This window comes from Triplophysa rosa, linkage group LG6 (assembly GCF_024868665.1).
Source record: "Triplophysa rosa linkage group LG6, Trosa_1v2, whole genome shotgun sequence".
Lineage (NCBI taxonomy): Eukaryota > Metazoa > Chordata > Actinopteri > Cypriniformes > Nemacheilidae > Triplophysa > Triplophysa rosa.
Window position 1 is genome coordinate 10,352,996 of NC_079895.1, and position 19,038 is coordinate 10,372,033.

At 40.3% G+C, this 19,038-nt stretch overlaps 1 protein-coding gene across 4 annotated transcripts in view; it reads right to left on the reverse strand.

The window, feature by feature from the left end:
* Positions 1-19,038, reverse strand: part of klf12b (Kruppel like factor 12b) — a 44,521-nt gene that overhangs the window by 14,680 nt on the left and 10,803 nt on the right. For all 4 annotated transcript variants that reach the window (XM_057335633.1, XM_057335632.1, XM_057335634.1 and 1 more), the window contains exons 2-3: positions 14,345-14,427; positions 8,511-9,009 (exon numbers count right to left, since the gene is read on the reverse strand). In XM_057335633.1, coding sequence (XP_057191616.1) covers positions 8,511-9,009; positions 14,345-14,410 — 565 coding nt within the window. In that variant the 5' untranslated portion in view covers positions 14,411-14,427. The remainder of the gene's footprint in view (positions 1-8,510; positions 9,010-14,344; positions 14,428-19,038) is intronic.

Sequence of the window (19,038 nt, forward strand, 5' to 3'; positions counted from 1 at the left end):
AGACAAAAAGGACTGGACTGCTGCTGAGTGGTCCAAAGTTATGTTCTCTGATGAAAGTAAATTTTGCATTTCCTTTGGAAATCAGGGTCCCAGAGTCTGGAGGAAGAGAGGAGAGGCACAGAATCCACGTTGCTTGAGGTCCAGTGTAAAGTTTCCACAGTCAGTGATGGTTTGGGGTGCCATGTCATCTGCTGGTGTTGGTCCACTGTGTTTTCTGAGGTCCAAGGTCAACGCAGCCGTATACCAGGAAGTTTTAGAGCACTTCATGCTTCCTGCTGCTGACCAACTTTATGGAGATGCAGATTTCATTTCCAACAGGACTTGGCACCTGCACACAGTGCAAAGCTACCAGTACCTGGTTTAAGGACCATGGTATCCCTGTTCTTAATTGGCCAGCAAACTCGCCTGACCTTAACCCCATAGAAAATCTATGGGGTATTGTGAAGAGGAAGATGCGATATGCCAGACCCAACAATGCAGAAGAGCTGAAGGCCACTATCAGAGCAACCTGGCCTCTCATAACACCTGAGCAGTGCCACAGACTGATCGACTCCATGCCACGCCGCATTGCTGCAGTAATTCAGGCAAAAGGAGCCCCAACTAAGTATTGAGTGCTGTACATGCTCATACTTTTCATGTTCATACTTTTCAGTTGGCCAAGATTTCTAAAAATCCTTTCTTTGTATTGGTCTTAAGTAATATTCTAATTTTCTGAGATACTGAATTTGGGATTTTCATTAGTTGTCAGTTATAATCATCAAATTAAAAGAAATAAACATTTGAAATATATCAGTCTGTGTGTAATGAAGAATATAATATACAAGTTTCACTTTTTGAATGGAATTAGTGAAATAAATCAACTTTTTGATGATATTCTAATTATATGACCAGCACCTGTATATAGCACTAAAGTCACAAAGCCGAAGTGTAACTGTTTATTACTTTTTTAAGGAACTTTTTTATCAGCCCTCCTAACAGCAAGGTTGTGCAGCAATGAACACTTTTGTGCGTGTGTGTGCGTGCGTGCGCGCGCCTGCCCGTGCACGTGCGTGTTCGATAGAGGAGCCGCTTGAAAGAGCAGTGGCTCAACGGCTCGTTTATAAGCACGTTTATAAGCACGTCGGTGCCCATCCTTAAATAACATGTTTATCACAATGACAATAAAAATACGATCAATCTTATCTTTAAGCCCTACTTTCCAAACTTTCTAAAATACTCAAATGCAATGCTAACTCTGAAACATGGCATTAACTTACCTCTCTTTGTGATGCCTTTGCAGGTGTCTTACGAAATTGGATGTTGTCCCACATGTTTCGGGGAAAGTTTTGTTGCAAAAAGTTTCCTTTTAAGCGCACTGTCGATACATTTATTATGGTTTGTAAAACCAATCTGTATTATGCGCTGCTCGCTGACATCGCGCCTGATGAATGATTGATGCTGGTTCGCGCCGCGGACGAATCGCTCATTTGAACCGGTTCTTTCTTTTTAGTGAACCGGTCGAACCAGTTCAGCTGAATCGTTCCCGTTTAGCGTCTCCCGTAAACACTTAATATTATCCACAAATTAATTCAGTTATTCACTTTCTGGCGTGCATGACAGTCCCGCGGACTTGAACCAATATACCAGAGTTATTTAGTTACAACAACAGCACACACTGACCTGAACTGCTGTGTGAAAAGAGAGCTTGTGAGCACGCGCAGCTCTCGTTCTAGAGTCGAGAGTCGGCAACAGTTTTCGGATCATTAGTTTTCGGATCACAAGAATATTGCTCTATCAATGTTTTGTTTTGAAGGAGAAAATAAAACATATATCGCTGGACTCGGACGAGACCGACTAGAACATTTTCGAGACCAATGACCAAGTCCGAGACAAGTCCGAGACCATTAAAAAACGTCTCGAGTCCGGACTCGAGTACTACAGCACTAGTAACAAAACTATGATATGCATATGGCCCGGTCATTCTTAAACCTCAATCCGATTTATAAACTCACATAAGCCACATGACTTTAAAGGGGCGATGAATTAAGACCACAATTTTAACCCGAGCTTTTGTTATATAAGAGGGAATCATATTCAAGCGAACATCCTGTAAGTGTCAGACCTGAAAACGCCCTTGTTACTGAAATTACAACTGTTATTGACACCAGGCTCAGCGAACGCCAGGTCCTGGAATGCACCTATCTATGACATTGATAGGTTGAACACCGCCTCCACAGAAAAATATCAACGACTACTTCTCTAGCCCTGCCCACTGGTTCGCGCATGACAGTACTGAAGTAACACAAGCAACAAGCAATGAACAAACATGCCGTTAAATATCGCAAAATATTGTGGCGTCAGTGGCTGGTTGTGGAAGACCACAGTCGCTGCATAACCTTCCTTCGGATTCCGACATTAGTAATGCGTGGTTGAAGTTTATTTTTAAAGAGGTTCCAGCTCACGTGGGTAAAACATTACAGCAGATTCCTTTGTGAACAAGGCAGAGGTTGACGATGGATTTGTGGAGAGACTCAAATTAAAAAGCAGTGCTGTGCTGTCAATATTGGATAGGAATGGCGCAGCAATCTTATGTGAGTGCAACATATTTGTACTATGCGTCACTATTGCTTTGTTAGAGATCGCTACGTCTCTAACCAAATTCACAGAAGGCTCCAACTAAGTTTACTACGCAAACTGCTATCCAATCATAGCAGTGGGCGTTTACTTCCAAGTCTTCATGGCATAACGCCCATTCAAACCGATCGTTTGTCAAGCCGGCCTCACAACCCGGGTAGAAAATAGCCTATTACTTATTGATTTTGAGGTTTTTGAATGTAAAAACCACGCGAATGTCATAAGTAGACCTCATACAACAGTATAAAACAGTAAACAAGCCCAGTTCATCACACCTTTAACAATAATTTATACAGTTTTCAATCAGTGCACAGGAACTAAAAACTTTTCTGTGTCTTAAAGGGACAGTTCATCCAAAAATAAAAATTACAATGGTAGACAAAAGTGCCCCACAGCTGTTTTCTTTCCTACATTGTTCAAAATAACTTCTTATGTGTTCAACAGAACAACAACATTTATAAAGCAATATTTCCTACTATGGTAGTCAATTGTGACCAAGAACTGTTTAGTTACAAGCATTCTTCCAAATATCTTTCTAGGTGTTCATCAGAACAAAGAAATTTATACTGATTTGGAACAACTTGAGGGTGAGTAAATGAAGACAGAATTTTCGTTTTTGGGTGAACTGTCCCTTTAACCAGTCACAACACAACAACAAATTTCTAGCATCATTTTAAACGTGTTCTGTCCACACAGAAAATTACAATGTGCAAAATGACAACCAATCAGAATATAAATGACATTTAATGTGCAGCTTTGTGGAGGAGGATTTTGAACCAATGAGATTTCACTTCAAGCTGAGACGCCCAGTAGATCAAGATGATTGGCAGGGACCAAGTGATTAGCAAAGTACCTTTTTGTGGTCTTAGCTGGTCAGGAGGAAAACTTGCATTAACATACGGTGACACAGGATGTATCTCTTGCTGTATTAGTGTGTGCCGCATGTGATGCCGTGCAAAAAAACGAAATGATCTAAATAACAGATGATTAAACTGTGGTGTGTCTGTTTGTGCTTACGTAAGTATGTACAAAACAGTATGTATGTTTGTCATCTAATATGTTTTTAATAAGTCACACCTTTGTATCAGAATTCCAATACTAAAACACAAATATCTGATTCCTGCATGTCATTTTCTACAGAAAGAGACCAACATTCCTCCTCTTGAGGTTAGCCTGAGCTGAAGGGCTACGGTTCTAATTCACTGCTCTCTCAGCAGTCTTGTCAGTCCTGATCCCTGATCAGAGGTACACATGCTGTCTCCCAGCCAGCCTAGGGCACTTTGTCCTCTGGGTATGTCACCAGCACAGGTGATTAACACTATCACACATTTCTCCACCTATAGACCGTCTAAAGACACCACCGCTATGCTGTCACTTGGCCTTTGTCTGCAGGGTGGTGGACATGGCTGTAGAATAACCCTCCAGTCTAGAACCACTAGCTTGAACATCACATTCGCTGTTTTACCTTAGACCTATTAATTACATTTCTTAAACCATCTTTGATGATATTACGATAGTCCCAATTTACTCTTATTGCTTTAAAAGTAATATAAAAGGCATGTGATGTATAACTTAAAGTGGAGGTAACATGCTATGTCATGCATTCTGACTTCTTTACACTGTTGAACGTGCTGGCTTCTCCTGCTTAACACGGTCAACTTGTTAAAAAACGAGTTGGACGTATGACGTAGTATTTCTGTGCTTGATACACTCCCCCAGCACTCCAACTTGTTTCGGAAACTTTTTTAAAAGTCCGGATCCCTGTTTCGTAACAGGAATCCTATTCCTTTTATTGGGCAATTCTCCTGGAAAAGCACGGCAAAGAAAGAAAAAGCCCGCCCACGCGCCAACCGACGAGCGAGACCCGCTTGCCATCAAGATTGTCTGCGCTGCGTCAAGTTTGCCTGCGCTGCAGCTCGTTACTCTTGCGATAGTGACGTTTAGGTGTGTCTGTTTGTTAACGGTATTTCAGTGATGGATGTTATATAAATTATGGATTTGGAGATCGTTTGAAACTGATAGATGGCGCGGTCCCAGTGCTAAAAGATGCCGGACATGAACTGCATGCGGTAAGTGAAACTAAGTCATATGTCTGTGTTTTGTTGCCAACTGGCGCATACGTGCAAATTTGTGTGCTCGTGATTTAGTTCCGTCCCACTGCCTGCCTTCAGCAGCTCATGTTTTTCCGGAAATAATCGTACAGCTGTATCTCTCTTTTATAAATTTGATCAAACTAAATACTCTTCGAAGATATGACATATGCAATACTACCGTATAGGTACTCAAGATTATTATGAGATTGGCAGAAACTGAGTGTGTTACCAGATCTTTAGGCACAAAAGGTGTTCATTCCTGATGTTTCTATGCCTGGTGCAAGTGCGTTGTAACAATCATTTCAGAGTGCCGGAAACACTCAGCAGAAGTGATAAAGATTTCAATGAAAGATTAACTGCATTCTTTACAAGAGTCTGAAGACTCCACCTCCTCCTCTATTCCGTCCACTCAGGGTTGACACAAATCAGTTACAGCTATGCATGTGGAGTAACCCAAAACAATTCACAATACTAACTTCTGCATACTGTATAGGAATTCCAGAGTACTGGATGTGACATTTGAAGTCACTTGAAATATGAATTCTCAGAGAATGTATTACCAATATATTAAAGCATCTGTTTATTTTTTCCTAAACCCATGATGATAGAGTCCAGACATCAGAAAAATATCAATCAATACACTTTAACTATTTTAAAAAGGGAACAAACATGCATTATGGATGGGACAGAAAAAGGACACACGCTTCTGGCAGACAGCATACTTTTGTATTAAAAAGTATGCTTGTTTGTATTAAAATGCACAAACCAGAAGCAATAATAACCAACAAATGAAGAAGGCATTCGGAAACAAAGTAGAAAACAATGTTACGGATGTGACTTTTCTCAGTTATGGATGTGACAATTCTAAGAGCTGCACTTGACTATAAAAAATCGTTAAAAAACATAAAAATATATCAATATGGTTTACGCTGATTTATTCATGGTAAGGTTGACATTTGCATGGAATTGCTCATTTAAAGCAAACCGTACTAAGGCACACGAGTCAATGTTTAAACAGACCTACAATTCTCTTTCTATGCGTTTTATTAACTTGACAAGGAAAACTGTCAATTCTCGAAAAAATGTTTTTTTTACATTTTTATATACAGTATGTAATACGCATGTGTTGTGAATTACAAATATACTGTACTACTTTCATTTTGCACATAGCAAGACAGACAATCAACATTAATATAACAACCTCTACTATAATCCTTTCATTCGGCCCACAGTTGATCTAGATATATCTAAAAATGTCCATTTAAAGGCTACAGTATGACAAAAGCAGAGTTCACAAGACGTAGTGAAGCAAACCCCATGATTTCGTTCTGCTGTTGTTTCCAGCCATAGCCTGTTTCCATGGTAACCAGAGACAGAGCTATGGAGAAGGGAACGCCCCCTTTCCACCTCCCCCTGGCAACCTGTACGAGAGTGTGCATGTACAAGTGAAAGTGTGCAGTGTCCATTGTGTTTTCAGCTGTCACTGACAAAGACATATCTGTGCAGTTATTTTTTTTACATGTACGTATTTAAACATTGCAGTCTACAGCTGCACTTCAGATTATGGTTATTAACGTACTTGAAGTATGTTAATGCAACATACATTACTCCTATTATTGTAGGAGTAATGTAACAGACCAGCATATATCTCATATCACGCAAGCATATCAAAGTGTGCTACCCTGTGTGGACCCCACCCAGGCCTGACCCCATTTCCTCTGTGCTGCTTCAGTGCTTTCTGGGTGGAGTCCGTGTTGCTATGTGCCGACAGCTCGAGCTGCCACCCATCTTCGATATCCGCCCCACCCCATTATGCAAACCTTGTTTTTCCTCTCTTTCCTCCCCTCCAGCTGAGAGAGACAACCAGTACTTAAATCCCTCTTGCAGGACACCCAGCCCTGCCCAACCATTTGGGACCGACAACCTTCCCAGATAAACAAGAGGTTAGCAACAAACAGTTCCCTTGTGCCTTCGCTTGGGCTGAACACCATTCGATAGCAACACCCAGAGCATCATGGATCAGTGACAGAGCTTTAAAACTTGCCCTACAGGAAACCAACTCTAAACAGCAGCTCCAGCGGTTGAGGGTTTGGGAAGGCACCACGAGATGTGTGCTTCTGATTAGGGCATGTGGCAGGAGCCCGAAACCTGTCTACAACTCTGTCTTGGACTTGAGACCGTACAACAGATCCAAGCTTTAAAGTAGAAAGTGCTTTCATCCCACTGTAAAACACTGCCTGGAGACACTGCACAACAGGATAAAAGTTTTATTGACTTTTTACGTTATATAGTATGCATAACCTAGAGGGTGCACTTCAAATGCTCATTCAGACAGTACGGATGGCCTGACACATAGTGCATATGGCCTAACACTAGTGCACAGGCAGCTGAGGACAATCATCCTCATATCTGCTTGTGATTATGAGTATTGCGGTGCTTTTCTGTGAAGAACGACTAAGTAATGCTGTCTGGTGTCTGAAGCCAGTGTTTTACTAAAACAGATGTGAAGGAACAGACGACTCTGAGCTTTCAAGTCTGTCCATTCCAGATTTTCTCCTGAGATCTCAGTTTCATAAAGATTCAAGTTTTAAATGAATCCCACTTGGAAACCTCCAACCTCTGGGCTATCAACCATAGTCCAATACAAAGCTATAACCAGCAACAAAAATTACCATAATGTTATCTAGCACTGTTTAATTTATTAATCGACAAAATTCCTGAATAAATGTTTGTGTTTATATAGCATATCGTCACTGTCGGGCGGAAACCTCCTATGTCCAAATTTTGTCAATTTCATATTTTTTCACAAATCGATGCTATTGGTCAGTCCCCATGTGGGTCTGTTATTTTTACAAATTATTAACCAATCTAAAGTGTTGAAAATAGATTGAGAGCAAATCTCTTAACTCCAGACTTTGATGAACGCTGCTGGCAGCAGCGACGTCTGTGTCCGTACCATTCTTATCAATGACAGCGTAATCTCGTATCTCCCTGCTCCCAAGTCATAAACCTTATATCTCCGATTAAACATGGTTTTGGGGAAATGTTGTGTTAATGTTGGTACACAACAGTATATGATAGCAATATAAGGTATAATACCAACTTTAACGATACAATGTTTAATAACTAAAAAAAATGCAGTTTTTTTAATTTCCTGAAAAATAATGGTTTTGGAGATGCGAGGATTCCGCCCGACAGCGACGATATGTGTGTGTTGTGTATATTTATATGTATACACAACAAATATTTATATAGGCCTAAATATATATACATTTCTATCTAAATATAATTTGTATTATGTGTGAATATAAATATCGTCGCTGTACTTTCGAAACCTCTGATGTCCAAATTCGCTGTTTTACAGGAAATGGTTAAAACACTGAACTTTTCAACGATTAAATATTGTGTTGTCAAAGTTGACAAGCACTTTTTAATACTTTTTATTGGTTAGATATTTGCAAAACCAACATAAAGGGCACCTAATAATAATGATTTATGACAAATAAATTCAAATCACAAAATTTATTGTGATTAATCGGTTTGACAGCCCTAATATAAACATCACACTATTCGAGTTGATAATATAATAAGAACTTGATTAAAAATAAATAATTTACAGACAAGGATGAGACACGGTATATATTACATGGTTGTGAAAAAATACGTCCTCATAGACAAGTCCCTAAAAATGTATTGCTAGAAATCAAGCTCTTTAAAGGTAAAGGTAATTTCTAATACAGGGTATAACTTTATTACATAAAGCAATTATGGCAATTAACAAGGAATCCAGGAAGAGATCCTCACCTTTACCCTGACACTTGGCCTCATCCAGTAGAGGGAACATGATGGTGGAGTTGAGGCTGGAGGGGGAGCGTACTGCTGTGGTGTACATAAAGGGCAGTGACTGCACCACCACGGGGATACGGTGCACCTGGCTGGGTAGTTTACTGGGGCTTGAGGGGGGGACAGGGTGAATGATGTGCAAAAATTGCTGGCCCCTAATTCTTTGAGAAGATCCCACCAAGGGCCCAGGTGTCAGCATGGAGGTCATTCCCGAGGAGACGGAGGTGATTACAGATGGTGAAGGTGACGATGAAGAAGAGGACGGATAGAAGGCTGAGGTAACGGGTGACGCATTATGTGAAGGAGATGACGTCCGTGCTTTGTTGATGGACAGGTCCACAGGCTCTGTCTGGGTCTGGAACTGGTCAGAAGAGAGCAGGTCTTCTGGAGGTTCCGCCTTCACTTTGCTGATAAGAATTGGCATGGCCTCCATATCAGGATAACTGTGCACTTTGGGTGACTATGAGAAACAAACACAAAACAAAAATGAAAGACTGTATTAGTGCAGAACTACTCTCAGGAGTTGTGGCCCAATTTAAACTTGGAGCAGCCCTGCAGGTTTGTGACACTGAACAAAGAGGATATCGTCACTGTCGGGCGGAAACCTCCTATGTCCAAATTTGGTCAATTTCATATTTTTTCACAAATCGATGCTATTGGTCAGTTCCCATGTGGGTCTGTTATTTTTACAAATTATTAACCAATCTAAAGTGTTGAAAATAGTTTGAGAGCAAATCTCTTAACTCCATTGGACACTTCAACTGTCTGAGAAGTCTCATAACTCCACCTCTTCTTCACTCCGTGGGAGCTTCTCGGCATTATGTCTCCCGATTGAAAGTTTTTTTTAGACAATAACGAGTGAAAATAGTTAGGTTAGATACATTTGAGTAGGCCTGTTTTGTTAAAAATCGATAGCTGTAATGCTTCGGTGCAGAAGGAAGCCTGTGAGCCACGAAGGTAAGTTTGCGAGCAGATTCGGCTAATTTCCGCCTATTAGACAGCCTAGTCAGCTCATCGTTTTTTGTATTACATCACTTATGGTTCTTAAACCTTTAAAATAGAGTTTAGGAAGATGTATGTAACCACAGTCGTTAGCTTTGGTTAAAGATTGAAGCCTTTTCTCTTGTCAAGAGGCTCAACGCAACCGCCGACTTTATTTGCGTGCAGATTAATTTCCGCCTATATTAGACAGCCTGTTTAACGTTTTATTTTGGTATTGCATCACTCATAGCTCTAACATTTAAAATAGAGTTTAGGAAGATGTATGTAACCACAATCATTAGCTTTCATTAGCTCTTAAAGCCTCGTCTCTTGTCAAAAGGCTCAACGCGACCGCAGATTTTGATGAACACTGCTGGCAGCAGCGACGTCTGTGTCCGTACCATTCTTATCAATGACAGCGTAATCTCGTATCTCCCTGCTCCCAAGTTATAAACCTTGTATCTCCGATTAAACATGGTTTTGGGGAAATGTTGTGTTAATGTTGGTACACAACAGTATATGATAGCAATATAAGGTATAATACCAACTTTAACGATACAATGTTTAATAACTCAAAAAATATGCAGTTTTTTTAATTTCCTGAAAAATAATGGTTTTGGAGATGCAAGGATTCCGCACGACAGCGACGATATGTATACAGGGTTGGGATTCTTCTGTTTCTTCTCAATCGGAACAGTGGTTTATATCTACTGGCTACACTTTCTACTCGATCTGTCCTTCACTGCTGCAAAAACACCACGTGGTCCGGATCTCTTGACCTGTTCTGGCTTAGTCACATGCTTTGTATGAGATCATACAAAGCATGTATGCATGATGTATGCATCGTTGCAAAGCAGCTGTACAGAAAACATGATGTAAAACAAACAGTAAAAATAGATTATTTTAATTTAAAATAATAGGGAAAGAAAGCAAAAGAAGGAAAACTGTGCCAAAAAAACGCAATACAGGAATTTTGTAATGGTTTTAATGGAAAAAGCTAATGGTTCATAATGGTATTTTAATGAAAACCATTCTAATTTCTGTAATGGTTTCTATTGGGTTTCTAGGGCTTTTGCAGGGCTGTATGCATAGAAATATGTATTTTGAAAACATGAAAATGATAAAATACAATGTATGTACAGTAAGCAATACAGTACAAGAGACAGTGCTTTTTGTGAATAAAATGCAAAGCGGAAGTGACTTATCCACATGCTAGTGGATGAAGTGTTCCTCACTGCAGTAAAAGCATACAGTATAATGATGACTCCTGAGCAGGCAGCTAATCATGACAGAGCAGCTCTTTAAACCAAAAGAAAAAGTTCTCCGATTGCACCAGCAGATGTGATAAACGGTCTGCTTGAGAATCACAGCTCCACTTTGTTTATATACTCACGTTTCCTTATGTTACCGTAATGTGGGCTAAGTGTGCCTGCGGCGAAGCTTTTTCTCCCATGAGCTCACGGTATTTATAATCCAGATACGTGACTCTATGTGTTACTAACCCATGATTCAGCAGCACACACTACAATAAAACTGTGTCTGAATCCAAAAACAAACAAATGGCGGCCCATTAAATATGCTGACGGGACCCGAAGCGCTCAGGTTAGTTCAATAAGGGGTCAAAGGTCATTGTCACAGGTCAGGAAACATGACCTTAAGGTCATGGACAATACTGAAGTGAATCAGGGTGAAAACAGCAGTATTTTCGGAACAAAAGGGACCCCTTCTGTGCAAGTGTGACAGTGCTGACAACAATGCTTTAATAGCTATTAAGTCACGGTTTTACTGAAACGACTGGTGGGACAATATGGTTTAGAAATATCAGATATTTCTTTTGTTTGCCATTTGGCAGCCTGATATTTTGTATGGAATAGTTCACCCAAAAATGACCCTTAGCCTCAACACAACTCAGACATTCTTCAATATATATTCAATGTTTTCATATGAGTTTGGATTGATATGAAGGTGAGTAACAGATGACACTATTTGTTTTGGGTGTACTGTTCCTTTAAGAAATTTAAAGTAAGGTCATTTTCATCATTCTGTTCAGTGAATTTTGTACATTTAGTGTACAAAAATGCTGCACAGCTGCACAGACGGGGTGGTAATCAAACCCAACAAGTGAATGTCTATTTGCATAGCATGCAATCAGCAACCGTCTAATGAGGGTTGTATGAAAGAAAAGGGAGGTTCCCCTAATGACCAATCAGCATCTCAATTACGTATAAGACACACTATCTAATGGAAAAACCTGCCTCTGTATTACCTACTGTATGAGTTCTCATGTCTTTCCTAGCAAAAGGCACACAAGGCAACAGCAGCAGGGCAACATTTCCTCTGTGATGAACTCTCCTACATTCTTTTGAATTCTGTGATGTACCCTTCAGGGTATGCTTAAGCGGCTTTATATTGCATATGTTTTTTTGTTGGTGTGCATGTATATAGGACATTGTGGGGAGCGGCGCCCGCGGCCGCTGTAGCCTCAGGCTTTGTAGCCCCTTTGAGACTAACCTTCTTCTCAAACAGAGCTCATCTGCTCTCTCAGTTTAGACTTGGATTACTGGTTTCATTGTTTTTATCAAACGCAGTCTTTAAAAACGCAAATAATCAGGAACGACCACTCATGATTATTTTGATGGTATCTACTAGGCTTTACACGTCATTACGATCTAGTGTGTTAAGAAAGGAAACTGTAAACTACGATAAATGTAGCGCACACGAACTCCTTTCACACGGAATAAAAGGTAAACCCACAAACAAATCAAAGGCTTTGTGTTGGCGTGCGAAAACTGGAAACCTATTGTTGCATGCTGATCCCTTTCCTTGTCTGAACATCATTTTCAAATGAAATAAGCAAATGTTTCCAAACCCCAACCGCGCACTTGTTTTGCTTTCAAGGGTGCAGTTTCCACCTTCGCTCTGATGACTACATAGCCTTATTCCTACGTGAGATCTTAAAGCAGGAAGGCAAAAATCCTAATTTATGAAAAATAACTTTTATAATGTGATAGCGGTACATATCACATTAAAATTATTTTCGCTAGAAAAAGGCTGACGAAATGGAAACATTTAGTGGTCAATACTAGTGAAAAACTGTACAATTTTCAATACGATTACAACTGTGTCTATTTTTGTAGCCTTAGTAAGGGCATTAACTAGAGCAAACCATTCTCAGCACGGCTTTGGCAAGTGGCCATGTAAATGTCGGCCATGTCTGAACGATGGTATGCACTTCAAACATGCATTGTGTAGGTTGCTCACTTCCTGCCGCTTGGCAGTATTTCGAAACATATGGATAAATATGTCTTTCAGCCTTTTGCAGGAAGCAAGCAAGGTGTTGTTATGCTCTTCTGACTTGTGAAGTAGATCATAAGAGTGGATGTTCTTGGCTCTCAAAAGGACCTATTTAGTACTAACTCTTTCAAAGAGAAATGGTGCATTCATATCTATGTCTAGTCATACTTGCTCACAGTATGTGTAATGACATTTTTTGGACAATAATTATGTAATTATTAGTGAACAGTTCTCAAAACAGTGCTTACAATGGGTTTGATCAATTTCTCTGTACTTTCATGACACAAAACATCGAGCCAAGTGCTAAACGATAATGCAGGTACAGTATGTTATTTCAATTGTAAATAATGAACAAAGAGGATGCACTCTACTGACTAAATACAGCCAAGGAAAAAGTAAGAGAGCATTCCAAAATTATTTTTTAGTTTTTCTGCACTTACTACTTATAGGTATGTTTAAGTAAAATCAGATTGTCAGTCATTTTTGTTTCATTCTGTGAACTAGTGACGAAATTTCCAAATGAAAATATAGTTTTTAATGTGCATTTATTTGTGCATTTATATGATTGAAAAGGGGAAAATTAGTCAAAATAAAAAACAATGTTGCAGATCTTGAATACTACAAAGAAAACAAATTCATATTCATCACTCTTAAATATAAAAGGTGCTTCACGATGCCATGAGAACCTTTTTCTTGCCTAAATGGTTACATAAAGAACCTTCAACCTCCCAAGAACCTTTCTGTTTCACAAAAGGTTCTTCAGATTATAAAAAGTAAGAAAGAGGTGGTTCTTTAAAGATCGTTTGAATGAACGGTTCTTTATGAAACCAAAAAAGGTTCTTCTATGGCATCAATGATGAAAAGGTGAAGAACCTATTAAGAGTGATGTTTAAACTACACATTAATTAGGTTTTTACATGTACTTTAGTATCAGATCAAAAATGAACATTGATGGAATTAACCTAATTTATTTGCAACTTTTATGCGTCTTTGCATTCTCTCATTGCTTTTGCCATTTCTTAAAATTGAAATTCAACAGACACTGGACTGAAATTACCACAATAAACGTAGAACTTCTGATTAAAGGCAAAACTGGAGTGGTCTCTTAATTTTTCCCAGGCTATATATATCGAATAGTCAATCTGAAGTGTGTTTGCGTAACCGTAGACATTAGTAGACTTAGGCAAGCAACATATGGTGAAATGATAAAAAAAAGAGAAGAGACAGAGAATGTTTCTGAACAGTAGTGGCCCTACATCTGTGCTTTAGCCCTGCCAAAATGGCTGCCCTGGCTGCGGTGGCCCTGACAGCGAGCCCTGGGAGCATTCCTGCTCCAGCTGTGTCTCTCCACAACCCTGCGCTCCATCGGGGCTGTTCCACACAAACACACCATTCCTGCTCAGTGCCTGGGAGTAATTAGGGGGGTATCACAGTGAGGGGGTGGGTGGAAGTTAGGGGGGAAGAAGTGGTACGGTGATGTGGTAGGGTGAAAACTGTATGAAAAACAACTGTTCTCTTACCCCTCGCTCCGATTCCAGAGGTTCTGCTTTGACTCGGACTGAAGGCATTCCGTCTAGCATTAACATCCTGTTTTTGATGGCGTCTGCGAGTCAAGAGAGAGAGAAAAAGAGAAAGGCATGAGAAAGCTGCTGCGTGTGACTCCTCTCACCTTTTCCCTGATCGAGTCGGCTCTGGCATGTTCTGAACAATAGCGCGAGCTGCAACAGAACAGGCAATGATGTCATGATGGTATGCAGTTAGTAAACACTTTAGGTTTAGGACAGAAAGTATACAAACTCATCTGGATTGTATTTCGCCTGGTATTTTACACCTAACGGGCTGCGAAGGCCGAACGAAACAGTATGTTGGCATAACATGAAATCCAGAATAAACAGTAACAATTAAATTAAGAGCCAAAAAAGTAGAATTTGCTTTATGCAGAACTTTATGGTCACAGCTAATCATTTGTGCACATGTACATGTCCCGCAGCGTTTCCGTTACCCGCAGATAGGAAAGAACGTTTAGCATCACCCAGTTGACCCTGCTGCACATCTATGGGGTAGATCTGTTCGAGCAAAGATGCATTTACACGCGCATGTACATACGCACACACAATCAAGGCTCCCTCCGCTGACATCTCTCTTCTTAGATATTCATACAAAAGACACGATTTTCAAACAGAATCCACTTCTCTGTGAAAACCCCCCTCAGGCGTCGGAGTCTCTCAACAAAGGCTACAGTCGCGTTACAGCGCTCCGCTTCAGATCGAGCATCGGAGCGCCAGACGCTCTCGCACACCAAAAAGTGGCCACCTCCTTCAACATCCAAGGATGCGCGAGGAGACGGCTTTAATGAACTGACGGAATCTGATTACAAGTTAATATAGCTCTTACGCCACTGAACGATGGTAAGATGAGATGTTTCAGCACTCCCACTGAGCCAGTTTCTCTTCACCGTCTACTCAATTTACCATGTTGAACACCATAAAGGCACAGTAATAGACACATAAGCATCTTGGGAAATGCAATATTTATGTTGCCTCACGTTTGTTTGGATTTCGCCGGTTGGAAGGGACAAGCTCTTACGGAGAGAAGAATTTCAACACGCTCAAGTTGCCAGAGTTGCAATCTAAAGTAATATGTTCATTGCACTTTTGACTCTTTTGCATTTATTTATTGTACTGAATTGAAAATCAAGATGAACACTTATCAGTATAAGTAAATTATGAAAATGATAGTAAAACATTTATAGTAAAAAAAAAATGGTTAGGGGAAAATGTAGTAAAGGAAAGCAATCAGCTATAGGTTCATTGTCTTAAAGGGACAGTTCACCCCCCCCAAAAAAAATTCACCCTCATATCATTTAAAACCTGTATTTCTTTTGTAAAACACAAAAGACGATATTGTAAGAAATGTTGCAGTGATTTTGTGTCTATTCAATTGAAGTCAATGGGGTCCCGTGTTGTTTGGTTACCAACATTCTTCAACATATCTTCTTTTGCGTTCTGCAGAAGATAGAAAGTCATACAGGTTTGGAATGACAAGAAGGTGAGTAAATGAAAGAAATTCCATCTTTATGTGAAGAAGAGTAAAATAAAAGTGCCCAAAATACAAAAATTAACCTCTGGTTTTCTTAAATGTGTGTAAACACAAGAAGCATCTAAAGTGAAATGTCCGAGCTGGTTGACACTTAGAAAAGGGAACCTCATGAAACAGTCAATCAGAACATGTGATTCTGTCTCAAAGGGAGGTGTCCTGAAGTAACCCATGCACTTATTATTTTAGCAGCAGCACATGAAGGAATGCAAGCAAAGCAAATACACTTTAAACATCTCTATTACACTTCACTCCTGGCATTGGCAGCAGGAAATGAGGCGCAGAGCTCAGCACTTGGACTGAACCCATTCTGGTGAAGGCGAGACAACACTACCCACTATATTAACCTCTATGAATTACCTTTGTCATGCTTATATACCACACATATGTGGTTATGTGCAATACAGTTTCGCTTAATGAAATGAGCATTCTGGCAATTCTTGGAGATGCTGAGCCAGGTGTAGTGAAAAGAATAACAATATCGCCGTGAATTGTAACCCCAGCCTCTTGTCATTGACAGAACAGGCTTCCAAGCTAATCTGTGTGCATTGGATTGATATTGTGATCAGGATGTCCAATGGCTCCAGGTAGTGGTGGGCTGAGATAATGTTGCCATGGCAACCCAGGTTGCAGCTTAGAGGCTTATTGTCCTTCTGGACCGACATTCGAGGTTTCACAGATGACCCGGGCCATTGCTGTTCAACAGCTTGATGTTTTTTTGTCTAAGATGGGGCCAGGGACCTGTCACCATGCTCTTGGGCATCGTGTAAACATATCACTCCAAGACGTTGATCATTAGATCAGATAAATGAACCAGCCTCTCGCCTAACTACCCTTTTCCCTTAAGTGAGCTCTAAATGGGAAATCAATACCAAGAGCAAGGTCTCAGTTGTTTCATTAACCATCAAATGAACAGATTATTAGCATAATTGAGTACAGCACCGCAAGGTTAACATTTAGGCGCGATTTGTCTATCTTAACGGCAATTGATTAACACTTAATCAAGTGGTCGTGACGGTGGAGGGTGTCTCGCCAACTGTATTTAACAGCGCCAAGGTGATACGGGAATAATGATGACTAATTCTCCATCCATCTTCCTTCATCTTCCTCCACCAAATAAATACATCTGGTCAGATTCCACCAAATAAATACTTCTGGTCAGATCTGGGTGATTCTAAACCAGCAGCCTAGTGTCAATGTATTACAATGAAGAATTTTCACACATAAGGACTGGAAAGTAATAATATTGTGTATAGACAATTCATTGTTTTACATCGAAATCTTAGTTAAATTTGATTATTTGTCACATACACAGTTACACAGTTATACTTGTAGTGAAATGTCAGTCTGGTCCATTTTTTCGAAACAAAAAATAGAAAAATGTGCAATAAGTAGAATGTACCAGAAAAGAGGTAATAAAATACAAAATAATAATTATAATAAAATAGGTAAAACTAAGTAAAATAATAAAATATGCACAAATTAAAAAACAACAATTGGAATCTAAATAAAAAATAGCAAAAGAAATCTGTATATAGACAGTAATGTGAATTAAAAAGGGCTTTAAAAAGTAGTGTTTGAATGCAAAAATAGACACCTTTGTTTGACCAGCCTTTGGAGCAGGAGAAATGGAAAGTTGGAGAATCATGTTGGATCTAACTGACAGCACTACAGCCTATACACTGACAAAAATAACTAAGCTTGGGTCTACCGAGGCAAGCCTACCCAACTGGATGAACTAGTGAATGCATTATAGACCTGAAGAGATGGAAAGAGAGCAATCGAGATTAAGATCACCTTTCCATTTCACCAGGGTATTCAAATGAAGCTGCGATCCCAGGTGTGAGCGTTATGAGCATGTGTGCTTGGGAGGTGCAGTAACCGAGTGCTCTGGCATCTCATTGCCATGCACGACTGAAGCCGCCCCCCAAGAGGCTCCCTGAGAAGAATGAGGGCAATTCAACTGGAAACGGGGCAACAGGGAGGGGGCCCGCCTGGGATTCGATTCCGGCCGTGGATGGAGGAGCCAGGGGAGGAGATTGGCTGGCACTCCCATGCCCAGTTGTAGCTTCTGGGTGTCGAGGGAGGCACAGTAAAGGGGGCCTGGAGCGCCGACCAGGCCTAGACGAATGACAAGCGGATCGATGCGAGGTGACAGGCTTGGGTAGAAAAGCCTGACCTTCCTGGACCCCACGCTGACCTTGCCACACAATGAATTAAAGAGCATTCAACTTTCCCCCCGATGCAGAGTACACACCTCATTGTGCAGCTTTCTGCTGCTCCAAGCCTGGTGTTGGATTGATGTGAGGGGCGTTACAGTGCATGGCAGGAACCTCTATTTGAGAGGTTTGTTTAGAATCATAAAAATCTGTAAAATTTTGGTATTTGAAGTTAAAAGCTTAAAGGGATAGTTCTCACAAAATAAAAATGTATTCACCCTCATGTTGTTGTTTTGAGAATTTTTTGTGGTTTTGTGTCCATATAATCTAAATCAACGGGATCCAATGTTGTTTGGTTACCAACATACTTCAAAATATCATCTTTCGTGTTCTCCAAAAAATTAAAGTCACACAGGTTTGGAAAGACATGAAGGTATAATATATGATAAAAGAATTTTCAGTTTTTTGTTAACTAACCTTTTATTGTGGGGTGAGGGGTATAAAATACTCAAAGCTGACAAAACACCAAAAAATTACAAAATAAGAAGATAAAAAATTGCATGTAACATAGCAGGAAAGAAATGAGGAGCAGGATTACATTATAAACCCACTGAGGCATTTCTTATCTGAGATTTTAGATTTTCGCACTGGAGGAGTAGCGCGCTAACAGACGGGTTCCCGCGGTCCTGCCAATGCTATGTTCCCATGTCGAGAGCCCTAAGCAACTGTGGGCATCTGTGGCACAGAGGCTGGTCCTGCTGCCATGGGCCGAAGGGGAAAATGCGGATGGGGATAAGAGGAGGAGGTGGCTGGAAAGGGAGGTTGGGATTTTAGAGCCGGGCCAAATCCAGACAAGCACACTGAACTCAAACACGCCAACAGAGCCTCTCAGTCCCAACCAGAGCGAAAGAACAGCATTTTACGTAACGTCAGACTTTACACTGAGGAGAAGAGCTATT